General features: G+C 34.0%; 1 protein-coding gene across 1 annotated transcript; it reads left to right on the plus strand.

The window, feature by feature from the left end:
* Window positions 1-1410: 1410 nt before the first annotated feature.
* LOC115980545 (receptor-like protein 43) lies at window positions 1411-4197 on the plus strand. The gene is made up of 5 exons (XM_031102778.1): window positions 1411-1844; window positions 1982-2195; window positions 2286-2363; window positions 3002-3536; window positions 3902-4197. Exons 1-5 carry the CDS (start codon window positions 1411-1413, stop codon window positions 4195-4197), a joined length of 1557 nt encoding a protein of 518 aa, XP_030958638.1.
* The last annotated feature ends 9830 nt before the right edge of the window (window positions 4198-14027 follow it).

The raw sequence follows: 14027 nt of genomic DNA on the forward strand, positions 1-14027 counted from the left end.
ATATCTATTGCACAATCTCATTTTCAGTGCTGGCTGGGGTGAGAAGAGATTATGATGAATGTGATAGAGTGACTGAGGCCTTGAGGACTGGAGTTTGGATGGTAAAAGAGGAGGTCTAAGATTATAATTATAAGAGATACTAAACTAAATTAAGATTAAAATCTTTGTGCCATTGGTATCATTTCTTGGCAAAAAGTTAATGAATGTCCTAAGTTTATTGGCTTAAAAAATATATTTAGAAAATTTTTATGAAAAAAGAAAAAAATAATTAATATTTTTGATCATTTTTTATATCATATCATATACTACTATATAATAAAAATTCAGCTTAAAAGTCATAGTTACGCCAAATAACTGTACCAAATTGCAAAAAGGGGTTATAAAAAAAAATTGCAAAAGGGGCTTAGAAAAACCATGGTTGCGTCAAATAGTTATACCAAATTATAGTAATTTTTAGATAAAAACAACACTTTATTTATTTTTATCAATTTATTTGGATAAAATAACAATAATTGTTTTAACAAAATATGCAACCTACATAAAATTTAGATAAGAGATTAAATTAGTTAGTTAGTGCCATACAACTATATCCTATAATCATGTCTATCTAAATATTAGCTACAAAGTTTAAAATCAATAAGATAGAATTAAAAAAACATACTAAAAAATAACCTAAATACAAATTCTAGTACAGAATTTTTTTCAAAAAAAAAGGAGAGATAAAAAAACGTAAAAGAAAATAATATAGAAACAAAATATATAAATATATCTATTTAGTTAAAAACCTTATAGATCAACTCACATTTCTTAATATCTTTATTTGAGATATTGAGAATTCAAATTCTCCATTTGCCTTGTATTGACTATCAAATATACTGTGCCTTAATAAGAGACCTGTAGATATTTTAATTTCCATGATTCTCTATATTGCTTTCTAAACTTTTCCCTCTCACAGTTATCATCCAAATAAATTCTCTAAACATTAAAACTGCCACTTATAATGTGAGGAAAGGTTTATCCTAATTTATTGTTTGATGCATGCTTGAGAGAACAAATGTCATGCATTGGCTTCTAGAGATAATAACTAATAATTATACAATAGTGGTTTTTGAGGAGGACTAATAATACAATAGTTATCAGACTTATATACATCTTTTTTTTTTTTTTAATTCGTTTGATATAACTTCGGTGACCCGTATAGTTTCATTTCCTTGCACATTTAAAAGTTCTAAGTCTTTGTTGTCAAAGATACATTATTATGGCATCCTTCTCGTTTAACTTGATGTCCATAACGCTGGCTTCTTATACTTTCACATGCTATTGCCACTGACTGTTTTGCTTCAAGGCAGCTACTTTGTCATGATGATGAGAGCTCTGCCTTGTTGCAATTCAAAGAAAACTTTAGCGTGAATGCTTGCATTGATTGATCCATTTGCTCATCCTAAGACTAGGTCTTGGAAACTAGAAGGGGTGAACGAAGATTGCTGCTCATGGGAAGGCGTTGAGTGCAACGAGGACACAGGTCATATGATTGGCCTTGACCTCAGTAGCAGTTGTCTCTATGGTTCCATACTTCCATGGTCTCCAACAGCAGCCTTTTACGCCTTGTTCAACTTCAAAGGCTTAATCTTGCTGATAACGACTTCAACTTCTCCCAGATGCCGTCTTTCTCGTTTAACATATCTCAACCTCTCCAATTCATTGTTCTCTGGCAACATTCCATCAAAGTTCTCAGACCTTTCCAAGTTAACATCCCTTGATTTGTCATATAATTCTAGGCTACATCTAAGAAGCCTAAAGGATTTAGTTCAAAACTTAACCGGCCTAAAAGATCTACGTCTCAGGTACGTTCAAATATCATCTCCAGTGCCTGAAATCTTATCAAATTTATCTGGTTTGACAACACTCTATTTGGTTGTAACGGATTTTATGGAGAATTCCCAGTAGGAATTTTTAAGCTACCAAAGCTACAGGATCATAGGGTGACTTTCAATGAAGATCTCGCGGGTTCTTTGCCAGAATTCTACTTTAGCAGCCCTCTTAAAATCTTATGGCTTTGGGATACTGCTTTCTCTGGGAAACTGCCGGCTTCAATTGGAAACCTTGATTCCTTGAAAGAACTGTACATTGGGGTCGGTAATTTCTGGGGTAGCACTCCACCTTCAATTGGTAACCTTACAAGACTCACTACTTTGGTCTTTTATAACAACTCTTTTATGGGCAAAATTCATTCCTCCTTATCCAAACTTATTTCCTTGAATTATTTGCACTTTTCTTTTTGTCAGTTATCAGGATCAATTCCAGATTCATTTGGTAACCTTACTCAACTTACTCATCTAGGCCTTTCCCAAAACTTTATCAGAGTCTCAAACCCTTCTTCCTTGTAGTGGCTTGGAAAGTTGAGCAAACTTACTGAACTGGACTTGGAACAAATAAATTTAGCAGTGCAAATCCCATTGTCCTTGGCAAATCTAACCCAATTTAGTTATTTGGACTTGAGCTGGAATCAATTGACAGGTCAAGTCCCTTCTTGGCTTACCAACCTAACTCAAATAACTGCGTTACACCTTTCATTTAATCAATTGCAAGGCCCAATTCCAATCTCCATTTCTAAACTTGAGAAGCTTAAAACCCTCAGCCTTGACTCAAATAACTTGAGTGGCATTGTGTCTCTAGATATATTTCTTAAGCTCAAATATTTAACCAAATTGCGTCTGTCAAGTAACAATATATCATTCCATCAAATGGGTTCAACTATGCTACCCAGAATAAGTTTGAGGCTTTAGGATTGGCTTCATGCAACTTAATTCATTTCCCAAATTTCTTTCGCAACCAAGATCATTTGCAATTCCTAGACTTATCCAACAACAGGATTCATGGCCTAATACCAAAATGGGTGTGGTACACAAGTAAAGAAACTTTGACTTTTCTGAACTTTTCTCACAATTTTTTAATTGGTTTTGACCAGCATTTAGTCAATTTTCCCTGGCTTCAACTACAGATTTTGGACCTTAGGTTCAACAAGCTACAAGCGTTACCCCAAATTCCACCGCCAGCCACTACGGTTTATTTGGTTGCAAACAACATGATTCAAGAACAAATTCCATCACAGATCTGTAGCCTTAGTTCTCTGTATTCCATTGACTTGTCCAACAACAAATTCAGAGGCATACTTCCTGATTGTTTGAGAAACTTCAGTAGCTCGTTGAGCATATTGAATCTTCGAGGCAACATTTTTCATGGTGTGATTCCTCAACTATGTGCAAAGGGAAGTATAATAAAGATGACTGACTTGAGCCAAAATCAATTCACAGGGATTCTTCCAAGATCATTGTCAAATTGTGGAATGCTAGAGATTTTGAATCTTGGAAGCAATCAGTTGAAAGATGTTTTCCCTTCATGGTTGGGAACACTTCCTGAACTAAGCGTACTTATTCTGCGACATAATGGATTCCATGGGGTGGTGGGGAGTCCTACAACAATGTTTGAAGCTCCCAAGTTGCACATTCTTGATCTCTCCGCAACTAAATTTACAGGTAAATTACCATTTAAATACTTCCGAAATTGGAAGTTTGTGAAGGATGACACAAATAACTTCACACAGATGCGAGCATTTAGACTTATTCCGTTGGCAGGTTTTTCATGCATGAATATTACCCTTACTCAATGGTAATAACAAACAAAGGCCAGGAAACTATATACTCTAAGATCATTGAGGCCTTGGCAATTATTGATCTTTCTAAGAATAACCTTACTGGTCATATCCCGATATCATTAGGAAACCTAACAACGTTGGAGTGTTTGGACATTTCTCAAAACAAGCTCTCAAGACAAATACCTTGGCAACTTACACAACTCATTTTCCTTGCTTCCTTCAATGTCTCACATAACCAACTTACAGGACCTATACCATATGGTAAACAGTTTAATACATTTGACACTAGTTCATTTGATGGAAATTTGGGATTATGTGGATATCCATTGTCAAAGAAGTGTGAAAATCTTGAGCCTGCTGCTCTACCCACTTCAAACATTGAAGAAGATCAAGACTCATGGTTTCACATTGAATTTGATTGGATAATAGTCCTAATGGGATATGGTAGTGGCGGGCTTGTAATTGGGGTGGTTGTTGGAATCATTGTGTTAAAGAAGAAGCAACATTGGTTTGTAAGAACTTGGAAGAGGCAACTTTGTTAGAGACAACATTTTTTACAACTTATTAAAATAATCAGTTGTGAATGGTGGATACATAGACCTAGTTTTGACATCATTTTTATTTCCCATCAATTACAACTTGTCACTTCAGTAAATTATGAAAAGATTTGTGAAATAAGTCTATGTAAGGCAGTTAGATAAAATAAAGTGTGTCAAGAAATACTTGATTCTTCAAAATAATCAGTTGTGAAAGGTGGATACATAAACCTAGTTTTGACATCATTTTTATTTCCCATCAATTACAACTTGTCACTTTAGTAAATTATGAAAAGATTTGTGAAATAAGGCTATGTAAGGCGGTTAGATAAAATAAAGTGTGTCAAGAAATGCTTGATTCTTCAAAAGATTTAGCCTTTGTATCATGCATAATGTAGCAGACTAGCACTATTATTAAAAAAGAGTTTGTAAAAACGCCGGGTCATGTCTCTTTATGAATTGGGCGTTGTGAAGCCCAGTGTTGTATGACCGTATAAAAAAAATGTGACTATCATAAGCCAAAGAAATGAGTAGCATTAAGTGGGTACCAGGGACGATAAGAGCAGAGTTGCAGATATACCATTCTTAGAGCATTTACATCAGTCTCAACAAATTAATCTAAGGATAAAAATATAGCTAAAATCTCACAAAAAGTCTACGCATTAGTCTCAACAAACTATTAAAAAAATATATTTAACTATAAAAAAAAATAAATAAAAACTATTATAAATGTTTAAAATTCAATTTGAACTCGCTACCAGGGGCGGCTTGGTATTATGGGGTCTAAGACGAAAAATGAATTGAGGCATTTTATATATTTAAAAATGACTTTTAAAAAAAAAATATATATATATATATATATATAATATTGCTTAAACTCTATACTCTTGCTAGATGCAAAATTACTAATTAATATGAACCACCTAAAATTTTCTTTTTGAGAATGTCTATAGACGCAAAAAATTTGACAAAACTTTTCACACCTGTTGATATAGCAGATTAATAGTGGTAAGTAAAAAAGTGATGTTAGTGGTGGACCTAAATGAGAATTAGTAAAAGTTTGCCAACTCAATTGTTGTGAAAAATCTTGTGAAATTTTTTGTGCATTGCTCTTTTTTTTTTTTAGAAGTACTAAATTCATAACATTTTCACATCAAATCCTATGTGCTAAGTTGTTACTAGTTCTAATTTGAATCCACCACTAAAATTAATTTTTTAACCACCAATAACGACTAGTAACATCCTACTGCTTAGAGTTTATTGTGAAAGTATTGTGAAAAATATTGTGAACGTAGAATTTCTCTTTCGTATAAAAATACTATTTTATTTATTGGCTAATATTTGGGCTTAATTAATAATATTAAAATGAAAAAAAAAATTGCTTTATTGATTAAAATTAGGGAGCCTTTTTTTACTCGGGGCCTTAGGCGACTGCCTCTCTTGCTTATATGTTAGAGCCGGCTGTGTCGCTACAACCAATGAGACACAATTCTTGCTACTACTACAATCATTTTTTTCCTCTTCCCGTGACTCATTCTCTCTTCTCTCTTCCCTCTCTCTCTCTCATCACCTGACCCTTTGTCTCTCTCTCATGAACCAAACAACATCAATCTCAGTTTCTTTGTAAATTTTTGAAAAAATAGAATGTTCTTTGAATTCCTAAGAAAGGGAGGGCTGTGAAGGAGGAGAAGAAGAAAAGGGTTTTGTAAAAGTTAGATATAGTTTTCTATTTTCACTTAAGCCCAGTCCACACTAGCACCTTTTCTTTTTACTTAAGCCCAATACTCATACCAGCACATTTACATTTCCAATCAAGCTCGACATCTTTCCACCCGTTACATGGGCATCTTTCCACCCCATGGATAAAAAAGTTAGGTATTTTTCCAACCAATGTTTTACTCTTCCATCAAACCCGGCTTCTTTCCACCATGCACATGGGCATCTTTTCACCTCATGGATACAAAAGCCCAGCATCTTTCCACCTGGCACATGGGCATCTTTCCATCCCATATGACAAAGTTTCTCCTTAAACTAGTTTGGAGAAAAACTCTTGAAACTCTCTATATATTTTTTTATTGAAAGTGAACTTTGACAAATCAATGGTTAAATTGCATTGTTTTATTATATCATTCATACTTGCAAAATTTTAAAAAGATCAAAGATCAATAGCTATGTAATCACCAAAAGTTTAAATTTAATGTTTTTGTAGTTTTAAATTATGTAAAATATATATGGATTATAAGTGTGTCATTGTGTTTCTTTCTTACTCATCTTATAAAAAATTTAAAAGTTTTAAAAAAATACAAGAACTATAATTGAAATAATTTTCAGAAAAGTTTTACTCCACTATCAATTCGTTTTTCTTAGGTAACGTTTGGAAAGGGCTGAAATGCAGTGCATCTGCGTTTCAGCCTTTTTTTTATTATTATTATTTTTTTAGAGCCGATTTTGTTGACTTTCAGCGTGTGAACAGTGCATCTGTGCACTGTTCACGAACCTACAAATATCACTTTTCAGCAATTTTTTCATTAAAAATGGGTTTCACGGTACTATTTACACATTTAAAAATTATTTTGTTACAGTGTTTTAAGTTTTCAGTTTTCAGCTGTATCCAAACGGAACCTTAGTCTTCACTTTCTTTGCTACTTCAAACGGCACTCCGCCCCATATATTGTTTTTAATTGGAAAGATAATGTATAAAATATATTGCATAAATTAATAAATAATTGAAATAAATACTATGTGGGTCACATAGCGGAGACAATTTTTTACATGAAAATGATAAAAAAGACTTTGAGTGGTTCCATTTTGATTGTTAAATACCAAGTATATTTGGTTGAATAGAAGCTAAAATCGGGTAATGCATATCAAAGTCACATATCACTTCAAAGACCTAGGGGCTCGTTTGGTACCGTTGTTTAAACAACAATTTTTAATGTTTAAACATCACAACATGTATCTTTACAACACTTTTTAACTCATATGTATTTCCACAATACTTAAAACAACGTTACTAAAAATCACTTAGGGTGTGTTTGTTTGGAGGTGAAATAGGGTAGATAGAAAACTTTGGAGAAAAAATAGGAAGAAAAACTTTTTTGAAGTGTGTTTGGTTGGGTGGAGAGGAAGGAAAATAAATGACAGGGCATAGGTGTTTTCTCCCCGGGCCCCACCTAAATGTTTTCTCTCCAAAATGGAGAGAAAACTGAGTGAGGATTAATTTTTCCTTGATTAACAAAAATGCCCATATGCACATACCTTTATTTATTTATTTATTTATTTCTTCTACCGTGGCAGCTGGCAGTAAGTAATGTTGCCTTTCTTTTTTATGTTTTTCTTTTTCTTTTTTCCTGGGCAACGTTGCCTCTTCTTGCTGTTTTTTTTTTTTCTTCTTTTGATTTTCTAAGCCTGGGAGTAGGCGTTCCTTCCTTCTTCTTCTCTCTTTTTTTTTTTTTTTTTTTCTTGATTTTTATTTTGGGACATGATTTTTATTTTTTTAATAAATTTGGGTGATTGTTCTTTTTTTTTTTTTTTTGGTGGTTATTTGTCACTTTTTTGTTTTAATTGGGTATAATTTTTTAACAAGGGTATATAAAGTAAATTTATTCAAACTCATTTTTTTCCATCATTCCACTTTTCCACTCCCAACCAAACAAAAAAAGAGAGAAAATAAAATATTATCTATCCTTTCACTTTTCTATTCTCTCACCATTTTCTATCCTCCCACTTTTTCACTCCTACAACCAAACGAACCCTCAAACAGACCCTTGTAAAGAGATTTTGTTCCATTATTGGCCACTCTAATTATAGCCGGTGTACGCATGCCCTTACGTAATACAATTTTGAATCTTGATAGATCAAGACTTTAGTCCATGTCTTATTAACAATGTAGTTCACTTCCTTGCATATTTAAGAGTGCTAACTTAGTTGTTCAAAGATTTATTATTATGGGGTCATTCTTGTGTAACTTGCTTAGTTTTACCCAATTTATCCCAATTGAATAAAATCTCTAATTTTCTCAAGAATACATGAACCTTAATTTCAAAAAATTTCAAAAAACATGAAAATTTTGAAATTAAAGCTGTTGGGGGACCACAATTTGACTCCCTACAACCACTCTAAAAGCAGGCCAATGTAGTGTGATGTCGAATTCCATAAAAGATTTAAGTGTGTCTTCCTCATCATCAATTAGTTTTGAGGTAGAATGACAGCTCATGGTCCAACAAATGATATCAGAGCCAAAGTCATGGGTTCAAGTCACGGAAGTGTCATTATGAGGGAAGGATTGTTGAGGGACCACAATTTGATTCCCTACAACCACTCTAAAAACAAGCATGTGTGATGTGATATTAAATGTCATAAAAGATTTGAGTGTGTCTTCCTCATCACCAATTGGTTTTGAGATAAAATGACACAGCTCATGGTCTGATAAAAGCATAGGAATCATGTTAATAGCATGCATTCACAAAAACTCATTGATCATTTTAACACAAATTGCTCAAAATCATCAAAAGCCTCAAATTTTCTAAGCCCGAAATTTTAGGAAAAATGAATGATTAACGAATGTTCAAATGTAATATGATCAAAACGAAAAGGTAGAAGAGTCTTGCATGTGTTGTAGATGAAAACCCTTGAAGTTTTGTCTCAAAACAACAAAATAAATTTTAAGAGCTAAGAGCAATCAAGAGGAGTTGAAGAAAAAAGGTGAGATAGGACAAAACTAATCTGACAAAGACTTAAGAATTCGAAATTTTCGAATTTCAATCGGTCGTGAGGAATCGAGTAGCAATCGAAAAGGTAAGTTGAAAAATTTCGATCGGTTGAACAATGACTGAGAAGCAATCGAACCAAGCAGAGAGCTTTGACCTAAAAATTGAACATTTTCGATCAGTCAAGGATCAACTTCAATCGATCGAACTAGTGAAAATTTTTGAAATTTTGAAAAACTCTGGAAATTTTGCAGAAAAACAACTGATAAGCAATTTTTATGACATGAAATGCACATGAACAATCCTAGAAGATTTCAAAAACATTTTGCACCCAAGTTTTCAAACTTAAACACAAGCAAGAAGTAAAAATCACTTGATTTAAAACTTCTAAACAATTTTTCTTCAAATTCTACCAAATTAAAGAAAAGTGTGTTAAACATCACTTCTTATGCAGTTGAAGATGGCTAGATTAGACAACAAACACAATCTTATCTTATGTACTTGATTTAGCATTGATTTGTGTGTAGTGTCTGCAACTAGTAAGTGTACAAAACACAAAATAGGTGATAAGTAGATAGAATTCAAGCAAATTTTCTACATTTTCAATCACATTGTTTTGAAAGTGATTATCACCTAAAGAATTACATTCTATAACTTGCACAACTCCTAGTAAACACACTTGCAATCATTTTAAAAGTTTTTTTATTCTTTTTGCTTTTTCTTTATCTTTTGATTTTTTTTTCTTTTTTCTTTTTGAGCATAATCAAAGATATCATACATGGGCATATAGGATATAGAAAAGAAAATACCCTTTATTTTTATTTTCAAACATCCTATTTCTTGTTGAGCAAGTGCTACACCTTACCGAGCACAACTTTATGATTTATATACAGATGTTTATGATTGGTGAGATGGTTATTTATGTCTTTCTCCTAGGATTTTTTAGTTCTAACGATTAAAATATATGACATCAAAATCAAGATCATTTGATTAAAGACTAAATACAAATCACACAATAAAGCATAATGTAGCACAAACTACTGAAGTGAAAAATAAAGCTCATTAAAGCTAAAAAAAGGTACATAGTCATGAATTCAAAGTTTCGTTGGCCAACCTTAATCACACACTAAATGGTGTGCAATACCAATATATATATATATAGTACGGGCATCGGGTTTGGGCCCAATCCATAAACCTCTATAGCCCTAAGAATTATGGGCCCAGTGGCAGATCGGGGCCCACATTAATTCGAGGATCACCAGCGGATAAGGGTCCATATCAATTCGGGGATCAATACCAAGTTGGGGCCTACACAGAATGGTAACAGTAGTACCTTGGGAGAAATCGCCTGCTCAACACCATTTGGCGAGGAGTGCAAGTTTCGAGATAGTAACATATATCGCGAGAAATGGGTCCCATTTGGTTAGGAATATTTCCCAGAAAGGCCCCACTAGCATATAAAGCCCCTTTCATCATCATAGCAACCCCACTGAGGGAAGTCTATAAATAGGGGTCGAAGGAGTAAGAGAGAGTGTTGGAAAAATTGGGGAAGGGAGAGAGAGAGAGAGAGAGAGAGAGAATTAAGGAGGAGCTTAGTTCTTAGCTTGAGCCTCCTCAAGAAGTATTTACAAGAGAAGAGAGTATATATTGAGTCCAAGATTCTAACACTTGGGCCGTTAGGTTGGCCTAAAAAGGTTTTCCCCATTGTAGGAAACTCTTTTCCCACCTCAAACAAGTAAATTGGGAGCTCGTCCTTGAATTCCTTGAGGCATTTTTAGGCTTGGTTCCCACACACACACACACACACACACACATATATACCATGTCAAACACACTCATTTATGATGAGTCTTTTACATCCAAACCTTTTTAGATGCAAGCTTGAAGTTGGAGTTTCTAAGCAAATGAGATTGTTGATCAACTCTAGATTAGCATAGAGACTAAGAGCTTTTACCAACTCATGAATAAGTGTCATAGGATCTTGTGCTTTTGGCACAAACATTTTCTGTTTAGTTGCTCATTTGCTGGCATGCAACTTAAAGCACTTTGGGCAAGTATGCCCAACTCCACCACTAGAATAGCAAAACCGCTAAGGCTTGTGTTGTTTCTTGGCTATAGGATGAACATGCTGCTTAGGTTTGGTATCACTTAGATCTATCATGATTCTCTTAGTGGCTAGAACTTCTTCCTTTTGAAATCTTACTTTCAATTTAGGCACAAACACAGAAGGAACGAACTTTGTGTGAGTTAACAAAGAAGAAGAACCACTCTCAACATAACCTAAACCAATTTTGTCAAGTGAAGGTTTTTGAACACTCAACATATTATTAAGCTTAGAATTAGAATTCCTACCAAGTTGTTCTCTAGCAACATGCAATTCAGTTTCTAAACTCTTTACCTTTTCAATCAAAAACATGTTCTCAATCTTAACAGCATTAATCAATTCATTAGTATCAAACAACTTGATTAAAAGGTTTTTCTTTTCAAGTTCAAGAGTGTCTATCTTTTTCAAAGCAAGGTCAACATTCATGGCATCTTTTGCTGCAATCTTTCACAACTTGTTGTAAGCCTCTTGCAAGTCAGCATTTTCAGAGAGTTCCTCATCTAAAGTACCCTCAGCCTTCTCCTCAACAAATTCATCTACTATAGTTGTAGCAATGAAAACCATGAATTACCTTCTTGATCACTTTCTAACTTGTGATCAAACTCTTCATCATCACTAAGAGTGACAGCCATAGTTTTACCATTAGACCTCGAGTATGAGGGACATTCAGATTTAACATGTCCATAACCTTAACACCCAAAACATCGTTGGCCTAAAGAGTTGCTAGAAGATTGACCAACCTTATCTTTACTAAAATTAGGTTTTTTAGATGAAGCACTTTTAGGCTGTTCGTTCTTCTTCACATTCTTAGGGTCAACAAAGTTTTTGTTTCTTGCGCTTCTATTATTGTTCTTCAAAAAGTTCCTAAATTGTTTGGCAAGATATGCAATCTCAATAGAAGAAATCTCATCATCCAACATACTCTCATTAACATCATCTATTGATTTCAAGGCTATAAATTTGGACTTATTAATCTTAGATAGATCAGATTTATAATATTAAAGGGATCCTACAAGTTCATCCACAGGGATTGTATCCACATCCATGCTCTCAGTTATGGCAATAACTTTGGACCTAAAGTCTTCAGTTAAGGATTTTAAGATTTTTCTAACTATTTTAGGTTCTTCATAAATTTCACCCAAGTTAAAAGCAGAGTTTACTATGTCATTTTGTTTAGCATAAAACTCATCAAATGTCTCATCTTCTGCCATTTTGATACTCTTAAGCCTAGAAGTTAACTGTTGCAATTTATTAATTTTCACAACTTTTGTTCTCTTATGCACAATTTGTAGGATATTTCATGCAATGTGTGCAACCTCTACATTAGATATCCTCTTGAATTCTTCTAGTGAAACAGAATTGAATATCGCATTCATTGCCTTGCTATTAAAGCTTGTTGCTTCCTTTTGGGCATCAGTCCATTGAACCACAAGAGTGGCAGGTTTTTCCCAACCAAGTTCCACAAACAACCAAAACTTCTCATCTAAGGATTTCAGAAAAACTTTCATCCTCACCTTCTAATTCACATAGTTATTCCCATCAAAGTAAGGAGGGATCACCAGAGAGTGTCCTTTATCCATGACAATGGGTGTCAAGAATCAACTCTAGGTAAGAGTACATAATCAAGAGCTAACCCACTCTGATGCCACTCTTTAAAGTTTAGACCCCTAGAAAACATAGTTTCTTTAACATAATTTAATAGCCAAGTTTTTACTTAGGTCAATTATGCAAATCTAGATTAAAAAATCATCACATGAAATAAAACACAATGGAAAACTAAAAGACACAAGATGTGATTACTTAGAAAAACCAATGAAACAACTCATTTCAAGGTAAAAACTTGGGGGGATCTATCCCAAGAGAACAATTCGTTATATCAAGTTGAGATTTACAATCAAGAATATAATTCATAGTAAATCTAACACAGTTACCAAACTGGGTTCTAACTTTAGAGACTTCCTTGATCTAGATCTTGTTCTCACATGAACCACCTGTTCATGCTTTGATCTTCAGTATGCCTAATAGCTGAAGGTTTGGCAGAAACTTTACTCCACCGGTACTAGTAATATGGATTTGATCTCCGGTAGGTGCTTGTAGAGTTAGGAGTAATTTTCAAGACTTGAAAAACGTATATTAGGGTTTTGCTTTTGTACTTTGTAGTGTTGGACTCAAACCTTAAACGTTTCGCGAGCTGTTGGGCCTTATTTAAAATCCTGCAAAATCACAGTTCAATCGATGGAGCTTGACAGTTTCTGAATTCTTTTTTCTACAGCTTTTATGTTCTTGAATATTAACTTGTATCAACTTGAGTAATGTCTAAATCATTTCTAGAACTCTAAGATCTTATATGAGACATGTTTTCGTTCTTGGTTTGCCAACATACAATAAATTTAGAACCTAACAACAAGTGGCAAAACTCAATTTGACTAGTTGAGGAATGTATGGAAGATTCCCGAAGCTACAAGATCTTAGGTTGGGTTCCAATCAAGATCTCATGGGCAATTTTCCTGAATTCTATTCAAGCAGCCCCCTCAAATTTGTATCCCTTATAGCATTCATATTAGTTTGTCCAAATTTTTAGGTTTATTTTACATTAACAACTTAATTTTTCTATTTTACAAGACCACTTTTACAAAACACCCACATTAGAATATCTATTCTAATTTCCATTTCCATTTTATTTAAATACTCATATTAATTCACTTTTTTAATATTTCATCTAATGTCTCTATCTCTCTCACACGTTATCCTCAGCCCTTATATCTCTTCTCTCTCCTCTCAACCCTCAGACTCAAGTTCTCCTCTCAGATCTCTCTCTCATGTTCTCCCCTCAAGTCTCAACCATCAGGTCTCTCTTCTCTCTCCTCTCAACCCTCAAACTCAAGTTCTCCTCTCAGATCTCTCTCTCATGTTCTCCCCTCAAGTCTCAACCATCAGGTCTCTCTTCTCTCTCCTCTCAACCCTTAGCTCTCTCTCTCTCTCTCTCTCTCTCTCTCTCTCTCTCTCTCTCTCTCTCAATTTGC

This window comes from Quercus lobata, chromosome 3 (assembly GCF_001633185.2).
Source record: "Quercus lobata isolate SW786 chromosome 3, ValleyOak3.0 Primary Assembly, whole genome shotgun sequence".
In the NCBI taxonomy this organism is placed as follows: domain Eukaryota; kingdom Viridiplantae; phylum Streptophyta; class Magnoliopsida; order Fagales; family Fagaceae; genus Quercus; species Quercus lobata.